At 40.5% G+C, this 18,430-nt stretch overlaps 1 protein-coding gene across 4 annotated transcripts in view; it reads right to left on the bottom strand.

Annotated features, from left to right (window-relative positions):
• Positions 1-18,430, bottom strand: part of DPYSL3 (dihydropyrimidinase like 3) — a 57,058-nt gene that overhangs the window by 27,412 nt on the left and 11,216 nt on the right. The window contains exon 1 of one of the 4 annotated variants that reach the window (XM_081900117.1): positions 6,649-6,868. The exons of 2 other annotated variants lie outside the window; for them this stretch is intronic. In XM_081900117.1, coding sequence (XP_081756243.1) covers positions 6,649-6,690 — 42 coding nt within the window. In that variant the 5' untranslated portion in view covers positions 6,691-6,868. Of the gene's footprint in view, positions 1-6,648; positions 6,869-18,430 lie in introns of those variants that run through there. One more of the 4 variants, XM_081900118.1, reaches the window with a different exon arrangement.

Here is an 18,430-nt window from a genome sequence, read left to right as displayed (position 1 = left end):
GATGGCTTGATTTTAAAAAGATGCAAGCCACCATGAACTCCCATTTTCCCCCTGCCATCCAAAAATCCTTGCACAAAACAACACTGACTTTATGAGAAAAGAAGGGTGCACATGGAATACTAATGCACGGGTTTCTTTTAGTTGAGATTGAATGTACACAGGTAGAATGGTAGCACAATTCAGCCCTTCATGTTTCACAAGCATAAATCACTATCATGAATGGGACAAACTGCACTGATGCTCTACTATGAATACAATCTATTTATCCTTGTAGTAATTCACAGGCAAACATTCACTCTATGTAGACTAACTGCATAGATTTGTAATGGAAGTCACGTTTGTAGATGTGAAATGGCCCCAAGACTGATACTGAAACTTCTGGCACCTCTGCCAGATTCCTTGATAGCTGGTGTCTTTAAAAATCTGGAGAGGATTATGCACCACAGGATGGATCAGTAAAAACCATTTTTATCTCTGAAACAACTTTTTCTCTCTCCCAAAGATTAGTTAGGTTTGTTTTGTGGTTTAAAACAAAATTTAAATTCAGTTCAAACATGTTTAAAGCAATTGACTCTGTAGAAGGTATACTGTATTAAAAAATAGAAACAAAAGACAAACATATGCAACTTTCAAGATCACATATTACAGATATGACACATGTAATATATATTCTAGTTATCACTAGAATATATCACTGAGGAAGCCATGAATATTTAGAAGTCAACCAAAGAGCATTTCCCTTTTCCACTGAAATGGACAGTGTGATATAGTGTTTAGAATGTTGGACTGAGGCTGGGGATAACTGGGTTCAAATCTTCACTTGGCCATGAAGTGATTTTAGACCAGTCACTACTCTACCTTGTAGGACTGTTGTGAGTACAGAATGGAAGGTGGGAGCTATGCATGCTGTCTTATACTTATAGGAAAGGTTGGATATAAATGTAGCTAACAACAAAAAACTTCTGGTTACTTAATCTTCATGTAAGTGATCTTGCTAAGTGTCCTTGCATATGCAAGAGCACCAGGCACTCCTAATTTTAAAACTATTCCAAATCTGCATAAAGTCCTTTTGTACAAAGGCCATGTAGGCTACATGATCAGAGGTTCTGGATTATATTCATAGGTTGTATGAAGATGTTTTAATTGCTACAACAACCAGTTAGGATGCATGTTAATAGATGAATTAGAAAAGTGGAAATTTGGTTTAACTCATTGATTTAAAATTGACCCTTTTCCTGGTGACTTTAAAAATCTATATTGATCAAATTTTCCTGGTAGGCAGCACAAATGTGCAATTACTAGCATGCTCCCTACCAAAAACAATAGTCTGTAGAAAGGCAGATTGATCTAAAATAAATAACTGATTTTAAATCCCTACCACAAAGGAACAATTGTAAATCAAGTTTCCAATTCCTATGTATTTCCAGCTTGTGGGGGGAAATATATGCTATGGCTAACCCTGTGTCTTCTGTATTTTCAAGTGTCTTGGCTGCAAGCCAAGCCATTGAATATTACTCTTACTGTCCTTGTTAGCTTGTGAACCCAACACCCCCTTTACCTTTGAAATGGAACCAAAGCATCAAGAGAACCCAGAACTTTAACAGACAAGCCACAAATATTTCTGTTCACTGGGTTTCTTAAAAAAACCACAATGGACAGTATTCCTCAGGAAATCAATTTTACTGTGTTTGTGTGGTCCAAGCAACATATCTTCTGATAAAGTTTTGAACACTGGTGTTAGGGTTCAGTAGTGGTAGTGGCAGAAGGGTGGATATGGGTTTTTTCCCCATGGGTAACACACCAGAACTCAGTTCTGACACCTCTCAGGTGGGTGCCATTGCCATTTTAAGAAAAAGGGGGAGGTGTTCCTGGTGAGTTCCGGCACCTGTTTTTCTGGAAAAATAGCACTGCATACTTGTGATTTATTTCATCTTTCAGATTGCTTTAAAATGATAGACCATGCCTTCCCTACCTGATTCTCATATTTTTGGGACATCATATTTGACATTTGTAAAAAACAATAGAGCAACAGAAAACAAACAGGAGCCCAAGTTATAAGAACAGATTTTTTCTGTTAAAAAAGATAACATTCATCTAAATCTTAAGTCCCCTCCTCATTTTACTTTTGAAAGACTGGAGTAGATTCTTTCTACTCTACTTCTTTCATACATATTCAAAGGTCTAAGGGGGAAAAGCCATTTTATACAATTTTGGGCAGCACATGCACAGAGTACTGCTGGATTAGCTCCATAGTTTGTTCATCTTGTCTCCCACATGATGTTTTCCTGGATCTTTTATAGGCATAGGCGCGACTCTCAGATGTATACTCATATTTCAAAGTATTGAGTATGTGGCCAATGAAGTATGTTAAATTAGCATAAAACATACATATATTAGAGCCTCTTCCTGACTTGGCAGGAGTATGAAAATGGAATTTTACACAGACTCTTTATACAATGCAGAGTTATATAGAGAATGGTCTCACAGCAGACAATGGAATTCTACTATTGCAACTAAGCAGATTTGGCCTGTTAAAATGACTGAATCAATGAGTCCTATGTAAACTGTTCAGGGTGTGTGTAATAAAGGTATACTTCCTTGAAAACCATTACTTTGCCATTACTTTTCTTCCAAATTGCTTAACACTTGCATGCAATTCATGGTCCTCTGCAACACTTCACAGGCCAAAAGATGTTCAGAAATACAGTAATTGGGTACATGTTTTGAGACTCAGATCAGAAAAGGAATAGGTTAGTTTCAGCCAGGAAGATAATACTTTACATATTTACAGTCCACAAGGCACATGGCTTGGAAGAAGGGCAGAGTTTAAATGTTATTTCTGTTACTGAAAGAAACATTACAAAGGTCATGCACTGACAACAATGCAGCTCTCTCTTGTTAAAGAGTGTTGTTATGTAACCTCTTTTTTACCAAGACAATCCAAAAATCACAATCTCTGGGAATTGCAGGGGCAAGTGAATAGTGTTCAACATACTGTACAAGGTATGCATTATCCTGGTGGTGTGGCTACTGTTAGAAACCTCAGCTTCATGAACAACTTTCCACTGGGTTCACCAATTGGGTATATATGGTATATTCCCCAATATACCATATTTTTATAAACAAAAATATACCGTGGCGCTAGGAGATGCCCAGTGGTAAATAGACTGGTCTAAAAATAAAAGAATGTAGTTGATGCAGATGTAGTTGAGAAAGTCACTTTACCTTCAGGACTCCATTTTTCTTCCCAAAGTGAAGATCTAATATATTGATGAGGAGTAAAAAAAACTAGTGAAATATTCCAGATTGGAATCTGCATGCTCTTTGCATGCAATCCAAGATTCATCTATTGTCTTTAGTATAGTCAATTTATTTGGCAAGACTTAAAAAAATAAACATAGCATCAATTATAGTCTGTAATTTTGAGCAAAACACATACCATTTGTATAGTCTGTTTCTTATCTGTCTCACATCTTTACTTCCTAACCTAAGCCCACTGAGCTTTTGCAATATTGGCCAGTTCCAATATATTATCTACAACTTATTTTATTCAGTCTACCTCACCATCTTCCTAATTCAGGTGTCTAGGTAATCTCACTATACATGTATAGCCATATTCAAGATGGCAACGCCCTAAGAACACAGTGAAAATAGCCACATATGCACAATACAGCTGCTGCTCATGAGCACTAGTATGAAAGACAAGACAGACATCCTGCCATTCTCATTTCATCAGACTGCTTTTCAGCAATATGCAAGATGAATATCTGCACAAGTTGTAGTGAATTTCTTAGTTTATGTACAAACTAAGTACAAACAAGCAACACTATTATTCTGCAAGATTTTGGCTTATCCCTAAGGATCACGCAGAAACTGTTATGCCTGAGTTTAGGCAGAGCCCCACCCATACAACCAGGCACACATCACTGCCTGTGGAAGCGTACTACTGTTTTCACTCCAATATTCATTACTAGCAGTGAGATTTACTGCCAGCTATGATGATAAAGGGATTCAGTGCTCTTATACCTCAAGAGTTTATTTTCTTGATCTCAGATGTTCTTCTACAGCACTGCAATTCCCTGCTAGTCAACCTGTCAAATGAGGAAACAACGATGGGCTGTGCGCAGCCTGAACTGGCCACATGTGGCAATCAGTGTTGTGGGCAGAAAAAATCTTGAATACCAGTATACCCTTTCCCTCTTGGAAATTACTTCTGGTTCCTGGGTGGTCACACCCTTTCAAATGCAGGGATGCACCTCCCTGTGGAAAGTGGGGGTGGGGTTCCCCCAGGACTCCTAAGAAAGCAGTTCTTCAATGTGTCATGTCTTCAGGGGACCAACATCTCATATACTGAACAAGGAACATTCTCGCAATAGTACATACCTTACAGTTCTGTACTATGTGGTTACCATGTGGTATAGAATTGACAATTATTAACACTATCAGAGGACTGTTAGGTGTACATCTTTAAAGGTGAATACCTAACTTTAACATTTATTTTCCAGCTACACCATCTTGAACTGCTTTTTAAAATGACATTAATTTGAGAGAGTGCTGCTGAGAATGCTTTAAAAACCCCTGGAAAGAATAATATCACCCTCAAAGAATTTATTTATTATTACTACTTTTATCCTGACTTTAGATCCACAGCACTAAATGCCATAATTTTTTAAGCTAATTGCAGCCATAAAATAACCAAAGAAGAACTACGAAACAACACACAATCGTGAGCAGCTGGACCCTAGTGCAGCTGGACTTTCCTCTATTTCAAAGAAAGCATAAGAAAGCATATGCTGAATACCAAGATAGGTGCGGCCCCACTGCACAGAGCGTCAAAGAGGCAAAACTGCTGCAGTCAGGTGCAGCAGCACAAAAGAAAACAATATCATGGGATTTAGCTAGCTAATGTAGGTCACACCTTCTAGACCTAAGAGAGAAGAAAATGTAACACTTTTACATGGCTGCTTTATAGTATTATACTGTGCATGTACACACCTAGCTGCTTAATCTGAAAGCAGGTAAAAATCGGCTTAAATATTAAATGACTTTGGCATTAAAGGCAAATAATTCAGTACTGCCAGAAATGTGAGCGTAAAATAAGATACTGGCTATGTCTACTTCTTTTATATAATTAGTCCCAACTGTCTAGTCTGTGACTCTCAGTGTTTTTCACCTGAAAAGAAAAATATCTGTTCCAAAAAAGGTTCAAGAAAACTGGCTGTTTCAGTGGGGGTGGGGTGGGTGGGCTGGTGACAAAAACAAACTGGCAGCTATAGTTAACATAAACTCATCCCTTATTTAAGGTCACAGGTAGGAAAATATGTCCCACAAATGCTTTTAAGCCATTAAATGGGCAAACAAAAGAAAGCACTCAATAAAATCCCATCAGAAAAGGCAATCCTTTAGTGAAATTAGTTGCCCTCTAAACAAGTACAGTGGAAGACAAAATATCTGCTAAGCCTCTCCCCCCTCCAACCCAGTGTGTGTGCGAGTGTGTGTGCATGCTTGGTTGTGCTGCTTCCTTTGTTTGCCTCAAAGATGGAGTAGCCACCCGTTCCCCCAATGCATACCCTATCCCACAAAAGATTTCATTAAAATGCATTGGAGACAAAGCACAGCTGCACTCCTTGCATCTGAAGCCAGCGACAATAAACCCCAGGCCTATTAAAGACCAAGGGGGTACCCCCTCTGCAAGCCGTTTCATTGCATCAACAATAAATCAGGGTGGAGTATGAAGCCACTGGAAATGCATCTGCAGGGCACACACAGATGCAAAGATGCAAAACACACTGCTATTTTCCACGGTATTTCCCCCCATGCTCTCCAACAGACAGTTTTTATTTCATGTTAACAAGCAAACCATTATTTAGAAGAAGAGAAAATTATATATTTCACATTCATTTGTAAAACAAAGCTTTCACATTTACAGATGAATCAATTCCTCTTTTTCCTGAGCCAGTCAAAGCACATGACGCACCCAAATATGCAGCAAACGAAACTATGCAGCAGGCAACTTAGGCATACCAGTGTTCCTGCTTTTAAAGAAAAAAAGGAGTGGTGACAGAACAAAAAACAAAAACAAGGGTCTGTCCAAAGCATTTAAAAAGTGATCAAACATCCTGAACTGAACAAGGAGGGACATCTATTCCCAACATGCATGGTTGAAAACAGAATGTCACTAAATCCTCACCATGCCCCACAGACATGGACAACAGACATGAAGGGGGAGTGGGGGGGGGGGGGAGAGAAGAGAGATTTGATAGCAACATTTTGGGGCTTGAAGATACTGCAGTCTGATATCACTGCTTCACACAAGTACAGTCCTCCCAGACAGTAATTTAACAGCACAAGACAATGAAGGGCCCCCCCTCCGTGTCAATTGTAGTTTATGGAAGTCCCAAGATTTACTTAATCAGGGCTGCCCCTGCATGCACCTCCTCATTTTTGCAAGCTGGCTGGCTTTTTAATATCCCTCGCAAATATGAATTGAATCAGCACCAGCTTCTTACAAAACTAGACTGACATGGGTAGTAGCTGGTGGGGAAGAGTAAACTAATACAAAACAAATGTGAAGACAGAAGCATAAATGCAGCAAACATGAAGAGCGGAGGGTGGGGAGAACGAAAGAAGCTATGTTAAGCCACTCACTGTTATCCTGGGGATGTTCTTCTTGCCCTGATAACCAGACATGACGTTCGGCTGTTGTGGCAGGGATAGAACCAGCTCCTATCCTCCAACCTAGGAGTAGTACCAGCTTGCAAAGCAGCTCAAGCTCAGGTGAAACAAATGGTGCTTCCTTCCTTTCCTCGTCTTCCTCTCTGTCTTGCCCCCTCCCACTTGTTTCACACAATAGTAAATCCTCTCCCTCCCTCCTCTTTTACCAATGACAGCTGGGACCCTGTAAGACAGGAATGGCTGATGAGGCGACTCCTCCCTTCTCCTTCTTCCCAGTCTCGCTTTCTCTGTGCATTGATTTTTCTCTCCTCGCCTTATTTGCCTCACCCACTCCGAGCTGCTGTCATAGCAGTAAGGCATGACAGCCGCTAGAGGGTAGCAGTGGAAAGACTGGCTACCAGATTTGCAAAGGGACTGGGCAAGGCCCATAAGCTCTTTCCCAGGGACGTTAACTACTGCAGAAGAAGCAAGGAGCTACAAGCCAGCACTGACAATTCAAGGGAGCAGTCAGAAAAGCACATCAAACTTCCCAGAGACCAGCAAGCAGCTAAGATTTTAGGAATTAGTATCCATAGATACCCAGTGGAAAATGGTCAGAGATATTTCCTCTCTTTGAGCAACAAATGACTTCTAGTTTAAGGTTACCAGATTTTTTTCAATGAATCTGGGGACACTTTTTAACTTCAATGGATTTTGTATGGGGACTGATTTGTAAATCCAGGGACTGTCCCCAGGAAACGGGGGCGTCCGGTAACCTTACTCTAGTTTGTTTCTTGTCTAAAACAGATGCTTTAACAAAATGTACATAAGTGGAAGAGTAGCAGCTAAGTTGGCATGTAATAAAGTAGACTAAAAACTTTGTGAAGGAAGGGGTAGTTAAGCTAGTACTCATATTAACAACAGTATTTCTTTGCTAAGTCTCCTTGAAATCCCTACACAGCTTTCCAAACTTTCCAATTTGGTGACACAGATTTTAGACAATGCATAATTTCGAGCCACATTAATTCAGTTTTACTAGCAAACCGGAGGATAAACTAACCCCCTTCCAGCCCTGGGAAGAGCATGGGGAGCATTCCCATGACACACCTACACAATGCAGCTGACACAATAATGTGTTGTGACACACATCGTTTTTCATATTGTGGTGATTCTTCCACCATCCCCTGCAAAGTAATCTTCTTGTTCTCATGGTTTTAGACCAAGCTTGAAAACCTAACCCATTTCAACTCTATTTCACTGGAAAGTGCTCCCTAAGGAATTCAAAACCCATCCATTTTTAAAATCTTGCTGTTGTTCGGAAAATAGTGTGTGCAGGAAAGGGAGAAGTGCAACAGGGTTACAATACCTAACTTTATTTTAGAACAACAACCCCCCCACCTGGTTTTTTTAAAAAGAATTTTCATATTTTTTTTTTTTGTCAAAATGATCAATATTTTTTCAAAGGTTTTTATTTCGAAATCCATTTCTTTCAGGGCTTGTGAAAAGAAATTGACATACATAAAGCTGAGGGGGCACAAAACAAGCAAAATCAAAAAGTTTCTCATCATCAAGCCCTCTGGAATATAAACTTTCTTTGTTCTAAAAAGTTTTACAGTGTGGTTAGGGGGTCTAAGATTGTTGATGTGGTTTGTGGATATTGCGCTTCATACCTGAGGTGAGATAATCTCATCCATTTGCAGAACATATGTACAAAATATCTGCTCTGTAAGCTGAAGGGAGGGCAGGGGAAATATTGTATAGTCAGCCACTAGAGCTTGTGGAAGAAGCAAACTATCCTAAGGCACATTCTAGAATTCCCACTAAGCATCCAGGGTTTTAACCACAAACCCCTTGGTATGAGTCCAGGATTGTGGGTGCTTAGACCACAGAGCCACTTTAGGGTCCACCACCTACCATGTCAGCTGACAGACTATGCCAGTAGAGATGGCTCACACTTACCCTTAGAAACGCTTATTTTCAGTGGAGACAAAAACATTTGCCAGTTGGGTTGACTGGAAATTCAGTAATTCCACAGTAGCTAGCAAATGACTAAATGACTCTGACTTGTGTAACGTAACAGCTCTTGTTGCTCAGTGATTCTTCATTTTGATAAATATGCAATGAAGAACTTTTACCTCCAGGGACTTTCACATTTCAACAATTGACACCACCCTCAGAATTCATGCAGAGAAGTTAGAGAATAAAGTGGACCCAAACATGGGCTTTCTTTTGTATGAGTCTTTATGCATATTGATTAACCTGCATCCTTCTGCTACATTAACCTTTCCCACTTTCTACTCTTGTTCCACTCTCAGATCTCCTCTTTTGCATGCATCTCACCTGGCATGCCAAGGAAAAGCCAATACTGGTTTGAAGATTAAAAGTGAGCCAAGGGCATCCATCAAAATGCTCAGTGGAGCAGCTTATGCTTAGAGACTGGGAATTACAGTAGAAGGAATCCCCTTCCTCCTCTCTTGGAGCTGTTGCAGGTGGTGGGTTTGTCAAACACAGAAAGATCGCAGCAAATAAATGTTGTTAAATATAAAGTGAAAGAGACAGCGAGTAATCAGAACTACCTATGGCTAGAGTTTCTTTTCAGAAATAGCACAAAGTTAATTTTATCTCTTGTGCAGCATATTATTTAATGAAAATTGAGTATTTCTGCAATGCACATATACTAGTGGTTCCATTAAATCCCCTTAATAAAAATATTTGGATTTCCTAGTCTATAGGATCTCCACAGAAAGACATGGAACTTCTGTAACAAATAATCATTTTCTGCATCTTAGCCCCGAGAAGAAAACAGATTTTATAAATCAATAGACAAGTGTAGTAAGAAAAAACAGCCTTCACATTTATACCTTTCCTAGTTCTCATATCCCAGAGGCATGTCCCTGTCTTCCAAAAAGCTCATTGGTTTGGTCAATGGTCAATGGAAAGGCTTATTCATAGTGGTCATAGCATTCATAAAGCCTTGGGGTAAGGATGGTTGGGTCATCTACATCTGTTCTGTAGCTGGGGCAAAGGGCAGGCTACCCTGAAGAGATCACAGTATACACACACTGGAATTTCAAACACTAGGCTGGATGCTAGTGATGACATCTACGGGGGGGGGGGAGGTGCAACCCAAACATTTAGTATCTATTCGGGGATTCAAAACCCACTGTCAGATTTGTAGCACTGAGACAGCCATGTACACAGGTCACATGATACCCTAAAACAAACTTTTGTAATCACTTTTTTGAATAATTTGTATCAAACTTATATTAAACAATATAAAATTTATAGCAAAAGATGGAACTTTCAATGAAAGGGGCAGGACGTATGGTGGAAAGGGGAAAGGCACCTGTCACTTTTTGTGTGATGTTAGATCTGGCAAGTCATTTTATGTATTGCTATAAAAACTCTCTTGAAAAATCCATATACATAGCAAGAGCTGCAAAAGACTCTATTCTTCTATTGTATCCACTCCATTTCCTTCCTCTCCTCATATCCCAAACTCCATAGCAACTGAGCACGCTCAATCCTTTGGGGGATGTTTTTGAAGTTCCCCTTAGAGTTTGTCATAGAAATTACTTGTGCTTCTACAATCTCTGGGTTCCCCTAAGCCTGATACTGTCCACTTGTGAATGGTGCCATTTAGGTTACAAAAGCAGTGGCACTCTCAACACAGCAATGGCATGTGGGACTGGAGCCTTTCTCGAATCATTTGCAAGTATGGTTTCCACCCTCTTCAAAGAGGTAAAGGGACATGGGTGATGCTGTGGTTTAAACCACTGAGCCTAGGGCTTAAAGATCAGAAGGTCAGTTGTTCGAATCCCCGCGACGGGGTGAGCTCCCATTGTTCAGTCCCAGCTCCTGCCTAGCTAGCAGTTCGAAAGCACGTCAAAGTGAAAGTAGATAAATAGGTACTGCTCCAGTGGGAAGGTAAACAGCATTTCCATGTGCTTCTCTGGTTTCGCCAAAACCGGCTTAGTCATGCTGGCCACATGATGAAATGAGCGCCGCAACCCCAGAGTCTTTCGCGACTGGATTTAACTGTCAGGGGTCCTTTACCTTTACCAAAGAGGTAAACTGTCTCTGGAGAGCAGCAGCACAGATCTAGTAAATCAGCACTGCTGCAGGTGGATGGCAGTCAGCCTGGTCAAATGGAACCAAGCACTTTTTAAATTTTATTTATTTGTTTAAATTATTTGTATACTGCCCTTCATCCAATAGATTCCAGGGTGGTGAAGAACATACATAATATAAAAATAAGGGATGGTCCTTCAAATATTGAAGCAGCTTAGTCATGCTGGCCACATGACCCGGAAGCTGTACACCGGCTCCCTCGGCCAATAAAGTGAGATGAGCGCCGCAACCCCAGAGTCGGCCACAACTGGACCTGGCCTGGTCAGCGGTCCCTTTACCTTTTTACAACACACATCATTTCATAAGTTGCATCCAAAGTTAGGCAGCTATAAGTCTGTTTGTATAACAGGATTTTCTGGCCCACTACAGCTCCCTGAAAAACCTCTCCTGAGGTTAGAGGACCCTTAGGAAAGAGCTAACGTGTAGTATGAGGAACTGCAGTGGGATGGGGGGGAATGAGCAGGCGCAACTTTCACTTGTGTATCTTTTAGATAAAACTTCATGATCAGGATTCACTTAACAAACCCCATCAGCAGAAGCCCCATGCAAGCACTTACACAATGGGAGTTTCCCCTTGCTTCCCTGCGCCCCCTCCCTTGGTAGGGCTGCTGGTGTTGGAGAATATCCAGAAAGGGAGGGGCAGAATTGCTCCATTTGTCAAGCAAAATGTTTGTAATAGTACAACACTGAATTCTACCCAGTGTGTATTACTGGATAATGGGTAAAGGTACACATAAAGGTAAAGGGGACCCCTGACCATTAGGTCCAGCCGTGACTGACTCTGGGGTTGCGGCACTCATCTCGCTTTATTGGCCGAGGGAGCCGGCGTACAGCTTCCGGGTCATGTGGCCAGCAGGACTAAGCCGCTTCTGGCAAACCAGAGCAGGGCACGGAAATGCCGTTTACCTTCCCGTCAGAGAGGTACCCATTTATCTACTTGCACTTTGATGTGCTTTCAAACTGCTAGGTTGACAGGAGCAGGGACCGAGCAACAGGAGTTCACCCCGTCATGGGGATTCGAACTGCCGACCTTCTGATCGGCAAGTCCTAGGCTCTGCGCCATCTGCATCCTGGATAATGTAGTTTAAATACAGATCCCTTTAAAAAAAACCAGCCACACACCACCGATCCCAATATTCTCAATGAAGTTCATTTTTTCCCCTGTAGCAACACAACTAAAACCTTCTTTGAAGAAAGTGATTTAATGGCATTTTAGAAAAAAAATATTTATTTATTATTTTGTATATTTATATCCTGCCATTGCTCCAAGGAGCTTATGGCAGTGTACAGGGTTCTCCTGCTTCATTTAATCTACTTCACAACCCTGTGAAGATTAGGCCAAGACTCGTTCAAGGTCATCCAATGCGTTTCATGGCTGAGTGAGGATTTGAACCCTTTGTCTTCCAGGTCCTAGTCTTACACTAACCATTACATCACACTACACCATGCAAGCTGCATGCATGTTCTGGGAAGTGAGGGGAGGTTCTGCTTTCTTTGTTGCCAAGTCACATTTTCTATTCTTTTAAACATTCATTTTTAATGACATTTTTGAAAAAGCTTTTACTTCTCAGATTCACTGCACAAGACATCAACTTCCATGCCAAGTCTAGGCTAGAAGTTGTTCCACTTGATGGTTTTCCCTACATTCATCCTGTATGGGATGTGCTGCCAGCATTCCTTTCTGGGCCTGTTTCATCTCTCTTTTTTTTACCCTTGTAAAGACTCTTTCTTTTCTTCTTTCTTTTTTAAAGAAAAGTGCTTAAGTCTTGTTGCTTCTGCCAAAAATCACACTGGAAACAGTATGCATACTCTGCATCAGCTTTACACCATTGATGACTTCCTGATGTGCATATGATATGATATGATATATGCCTCACCCAATTTCTGCAGCAGTGGGCCAAATTATATATGTTTGAGATCCATGATTGGTTCTCCCAAACTTTTCATTTTTTAAAAGCAACAACTCTCTCTTCCTCCCTCTGAATTAATCAAGACCTTAGTACTGTGGGGATGGGAAGGCAGAACCCTTCCATACTGCACTGTTTTCTGGCGTAAATGCCTTCACCCAAGCACCTATTATGGGGCAGCTAGGGAGCACTTACAATGGGAAATCTATGCAGGGAAAGGGTTGACGTTATCCCCCATCTTCCTACAATGCACTGTTGTCCAAATTTCATAATGGATCTAAAACACCTTGTCTTAATATAGCCCAAAGACTCTGGGGTGCTAAGACAGTACTGGCTTGGGTAGAGCTACAAAATTACTACAAAATCCTATGAAAGATTTGGAGGGGATCCCAAATGTTGGGTTTTGTAGTTAATGAAGCTCTTGATCAGTAATGATACTCAGGCAACTGTTTTGTTGTTCTCTGGAAACATTAAGATAGGTGCAGGGAGTACTTTACTCCCTGCTTCTAACTCTTAAACTGTCCCTTCCTGAAGCAGCTTTTCAAACAAAAGAAGGCTTTTAAAGGTCACACTTTGCTTGTAACAGTGTTGTTTGCCTTGAAGAAGCACAGTTCAAGGCCTAGTTTGTGGGGGCAATACATCTGCAATGATAAGCAGGGTTTGGAATGAACTAGTTCAGTTCAATGAACCACTTCAAACATCTCTGAGAGCTGTGCTATTTTTCTAGAAAAAGAGGGACTCACCATTAATGCCTCCTGAGAGGTGCTGAAACTGAGTTCCAGTGGAAAAAAAGAGCCCTGCCTGGAAGTAGTTTCCATAACTGCTAGGTAATCTAAAGGAGAATTAAGTTCATTTTGGGGCAGAACTTTGAACAACTTCTAGTTCATGCTCATGTTCATTCCCTCCCACCAACACCCCCAAAAGAAGGCCTGAACCCTTAGCTTCCAATAAACAAAAACTAAGTAAATTCAACAGCTATAAAGAACGATAAAACAAACCATGTAGGCAATGTTCTAAGACTCAGGCAGGTATGGAGGTGTTGCTGTTGCTACAGAGCAGTAGGCAGGTAGCCAAATTCTTCATGTGGGCTGTTGCCAAAGATGTGGAATTTCCAGAAAAGTCTGAACTGAGGCAATTAGCATTGGAATATTTTCAGTTTGCACTGCAACATTTTCTGATATCCTTGAGAGTGATCTAATTTAGCATGTTCATTTTACCTGTAATTAGTACTGTATATCAAGCTATAAACTTTGAAATGGCTAAGCTTCCCTAATACTTGCTATTGGAAGTCATCCATTGTTGCTGATGAAGCTATGAAACAGCACTGAAAATTTTACACCCCACATCACTGGCTGTTGAGAGTGCCACAAGGAAAAGCTGTGAAAGCCAGAAGGAGAAAATAGCTTATTACAGCTTTTGCCAAATTACCCTCTTCTTTCTGGAAGAACAGAAAGCACCACATCCTGAATCTGCTAGTTAGAGCCAGAGAGCTATCCTGAATGGGACAGGGCATCAGAGGATTTTGTAAATTGAGCCTAGAAAAGAGGAGAAAGTTCATTGCAAGATATTTCTCTTCCCACCCCCAATGCAATTATCATCTGGTCAATACAGTGAACAGTATCCAGCTTCCCCACTGCAATAATTCAGTTGCTGACAAGAATGAAGAATAAAGGAAAGTTTGTAAAACCAAAGCACCTGTTTCACTCCCCCCTAGTTACACACAATACTAAGAATGTTAAGAGGGAGGTGAGATTTCTGCTCAGAACTTCCTCCTCCAAACTTGTCAGTATAAAAGGATCATAGCAATTTCCCATTTGAGAGGTGGGAAAGTCACGGATGGAACCACACATTGACTTAGCCAGGCTCCAGTTGGACATGTATGAAGCAATGCCATTTTCCTGCTTCCTTAACTTGCTTTCTGGAAAGCATATCAGACATTTGTTTTTGTTTTGACAAATTATTTTTTTCATTCATCTATAGCAACTGTTCTCTCTTTTAATTCACATTCATACAGAAAGACTTCTGAAGACAAATTCACACAATTTATTTTCCCCACTGTAACCATGTATATGGTGTGCTTGTCAAAGTCTCAAGGAATTCCCACAATCACAGCTGCAATTTGAGATGCACTGAGACACACAGTGAGACTGTACAACATGCAGTACTTCCCAGATGTTTTGGTTGATTGAACTGATGTATTTGTAGTTTTGAAGGATCATTTCATGCAAGATGTCTGCCACATACAGGCAGCTTCAAATTTCATCAGTATGGCAGCTGTTGTATGTGGTGAGTTCTATACAGTGGTTGCTGTGTGATTTCCTCAAAGCCACCTGCTTACTTGAGGACTAATAATAATAATAATAATAATAATAATAATAATAATTTATTATTTATACCCCACCCATCTGGCTGGGTTTCCCCAACCACTCTGGGCAGCTTCCAACAAAACACTAAAATACAATAATACATACCAGTGATGGGGTAAGAAGTAGGTTGGCTGGGGCTGCTGGGAGTTGTAGTCCAAATCATCTGGAGGGCACCAAATTGGGGAAGACTGTGATGCACTATGAGAACACTAGAAATTGGCTGACACAAAACAAGCAGCCAGACAAATATCACAAAGGGGTGTGTTTGCCAACTTCAATGATAGTACTAATGCATAAAACCTAACACATAAAGAAACTGTAAACATTTCAGCACAGGTTCTACATGGAGAAGAACATATTTTAAATTCTCTACCTGAAGTACACAGGAAAAGCTGCAAGAGGTTCAGAACCACAAAGCTTTCAAGTTCTAGATCTCACTGGGGAATTAGGAACATCCTATACACCAAACTGATCATATTCACCAGTGTTTTTCTGAATGTTGACAGTATAACCTATCATCTAAGATACATGTCATTTACCTTACTACCTAGACAATTAATGAGGTGAATGAATATTTGCTAAAACACCAACATGATATAGGCTCAATGTTGCTGTTCTTTCCCGTTTATATGTGTGTAATATATATATATGTAATATATATGCTTTCGTAGATTTTCACGGGTACAGGAATGCAGGTTTTGGTGTCCTCGGGTGTCTTCCCGTGTAAAAGTTGGGGTGTCTAGGCGACGTTTCGACGAGGTCTCACTCGTCATCTTCAGGCTGGTGCTTTCGGCTTCTTGTTACTGGAACAGAGCAGGATCTCAGTGTTTGAGTTCCTATAAATACTGTTGAGGGGGTGTGGTGTATAGCCTCCAATGTTCTGGGCAGAGAGGAATACCAGCAAAACAGGGTTACGAAGCTAATCCAAAAAGAAACACCCCCCAAAAACCAAGACACAGAAGAAAACAATGGCATGGCCCTCCTTCCTTATATCAAGGGCACTACAGATAAAATTAGCAAAATCCTCCATAAACACAATATCAAAACAGCCTTTTGCACCAACCAAAAAATAGCCAATATCCTCAGAAACCCCAAGGATAAAATCCAGTTGGAAAACCAAGGGGTCTATGAAATACCCTGCAAAGTCTGCCCAGCCACGTACATTGGACAAACAAACAGACGAATAAATGCACGTATCGCAGAACACAAGAATGCCGTCAAAAAAGAAGAAAAAACTTCCTCTCTTTTCCAACACATGAAAGAAACAGGACACGAAATTAATTTTGCAGATTCCAAATTGCTCTTTAACATGGAACATCACCACAAGAGAATAATCATGGAAGCCATCGAGATAGAGAAACACCCTCACAACATGAACAAGCGTGACGACACATCCCGCTTGCCAGACATCTGGAAATTAGCCCTCCCCACAAAAACTGACACCAGATCCAGAGGCACACAGAACGCCATCACCAATCAACCACACCAGACCCAAACCCAGACCCTCTCCACAGATAAATTACAGACACCATCCAGTAGCCAAACCATGGAGGCACCTCCGGATGCTGCACCCCCCTGCAATCCCTACACAGATCTGGCTGACACATGCCACAAAACCACAGCTCGCCCCTATACACGAAGCCAAGCCAGAGCACAACTAAGTGCAGTACAGCCATCTTCTCAGAAAAACTCTTCACAAAGTTCAAGAGGTCAAGACACAAAGACTTTAGCAACTAATCCACACCTAATGACCCACCTAAGTGGTACTCAGGATATCACTCAAGAAATCACTCAGGATATCCCTCAAGTAATTAAGGAACAAAAGAAGAAAAGGCACACTAGCCTGGGAACTTCCTCTCTGCCCAGAACATTGGAGGCTATACACCACACCCCCTCAACAGTATTTATAGGAACTCAAACACTGAGATCCTGCTCTGTTCCAGTAACAAGAAGCCGAAAGCACCAGCCTGAAGATGACGAGTGAGACCTCGTCGAAACGTCGCCTAGACACCCCAACTTTTACACGGGAAGACACCCGAGGACACCAAAACCTGCATGTAATATATATATATATATTACCATATATATGGTAATATATATATTACATGTGTGTAATATATATGGTTTCAAGCAAACCATATATTTATTTGTTTTTGAATAATCAGAATATTGAAGGGCACCACCAAGAAAAATGCTGTATAATTCCCCAAATATAAAGTTATCTTAAAGAGCATCTACTTCTGAAACATGGAAGAGGAGAAAATATCCCAGGTGCTGATCACCCAGGCTTTTAAGCATTTAATATTGTCTCTAAATATTAAAATATTAGTATTCATCAATGTTTTCACTAGCCATAGTTTTATATAAAACAGTATGAAACTGATGTTAAAAGCAAATTTTTATACTGTATATAGGGTTAGCCTATGACTAACAGATACTCCAGTTGGTCCAATTTATATATTAGATGGGGATCTGTCCCATCATACCTTGTCTATGGCACACAGATCTCTTATTTTTAGCAACACTTTCATAGGTGCTTGGCCTTATGTACATATACAGAGCGCTTATATTTTAGTCCACAATTATCAATGCAACATACCCTTGCAAGAAAGAGAGACCACCGAGGCTATAATATCAGAGTCCTTTCTCCAAGAATAAAGCTCATTATGTAGATAGCCAGCTAACAGCATAACAGGCAGAATATAAAAGGCCTCCCCATTAGTGTATCAATACTTGGTTTATATCATCTAATTAAGTGTCATTGTCCATCATGAGAAGGAGTCCAGTGTTTAGGTCTATCTGGTGAGCTCAGACTCCTGGACACAAGAATACTCTGATGGTTAATGGAGACAAGATACTGGGCTTAAAAATGGATTTTTTTATAGCTTATGATACTGTGCTGTATCTTCCCAATAAACCCTCCAGCAAACACAGAGTGACATGACACTTGCCTCTCTCTGGGAGTAACAGCAAACAACTGTCAAAGTTCCAGCTATCTGTTCAGTTCTATTACACGTATGCACACTTTAACCTTCAAGACTTAAATGTGACTGTTAGTAAGGGGCGTTTGGGACAACTGTTGCTTGAATATGTTTTAATGTCTTGATTTTGAAGCTTTTTGAATGTTCTGTAGACATTGTATATTTAGGTTGACTTTTTTGGTTTTCCTTTTGTACTTTAATCAGGGTACAGCGTGTGATTTTAAAAGAGAGTTTAAAATCCAGTAACTAAGGAGGATTTAAATAAAAAAATTGTCCAGTAGCACCTTAGAGACCAACCAAGTTTGTTCTGGATATAAGCTTCTGTGTGCATGCACACTTCTTCAGGAGGATTTGTTGTTGTTTTTAAAATGAATTCTTCACAAAATCTCTA

The sequence above is a fragment of the Podarcis melisellensis genome (assembly GCF_964234715.1).
Source record: "Podarcis melisellensis genome assembly, chromosome: 2".
Classification (NCBI taxonomy): Eukaryota; Metazoa; Chordata; class Lepidosauria; order Squamata; family Lacertidae; genus Podarcis; species Podarcis melisellensis.
This window is presented reverse-complemented; position numbering and strand designations above follow the sequence as displayed.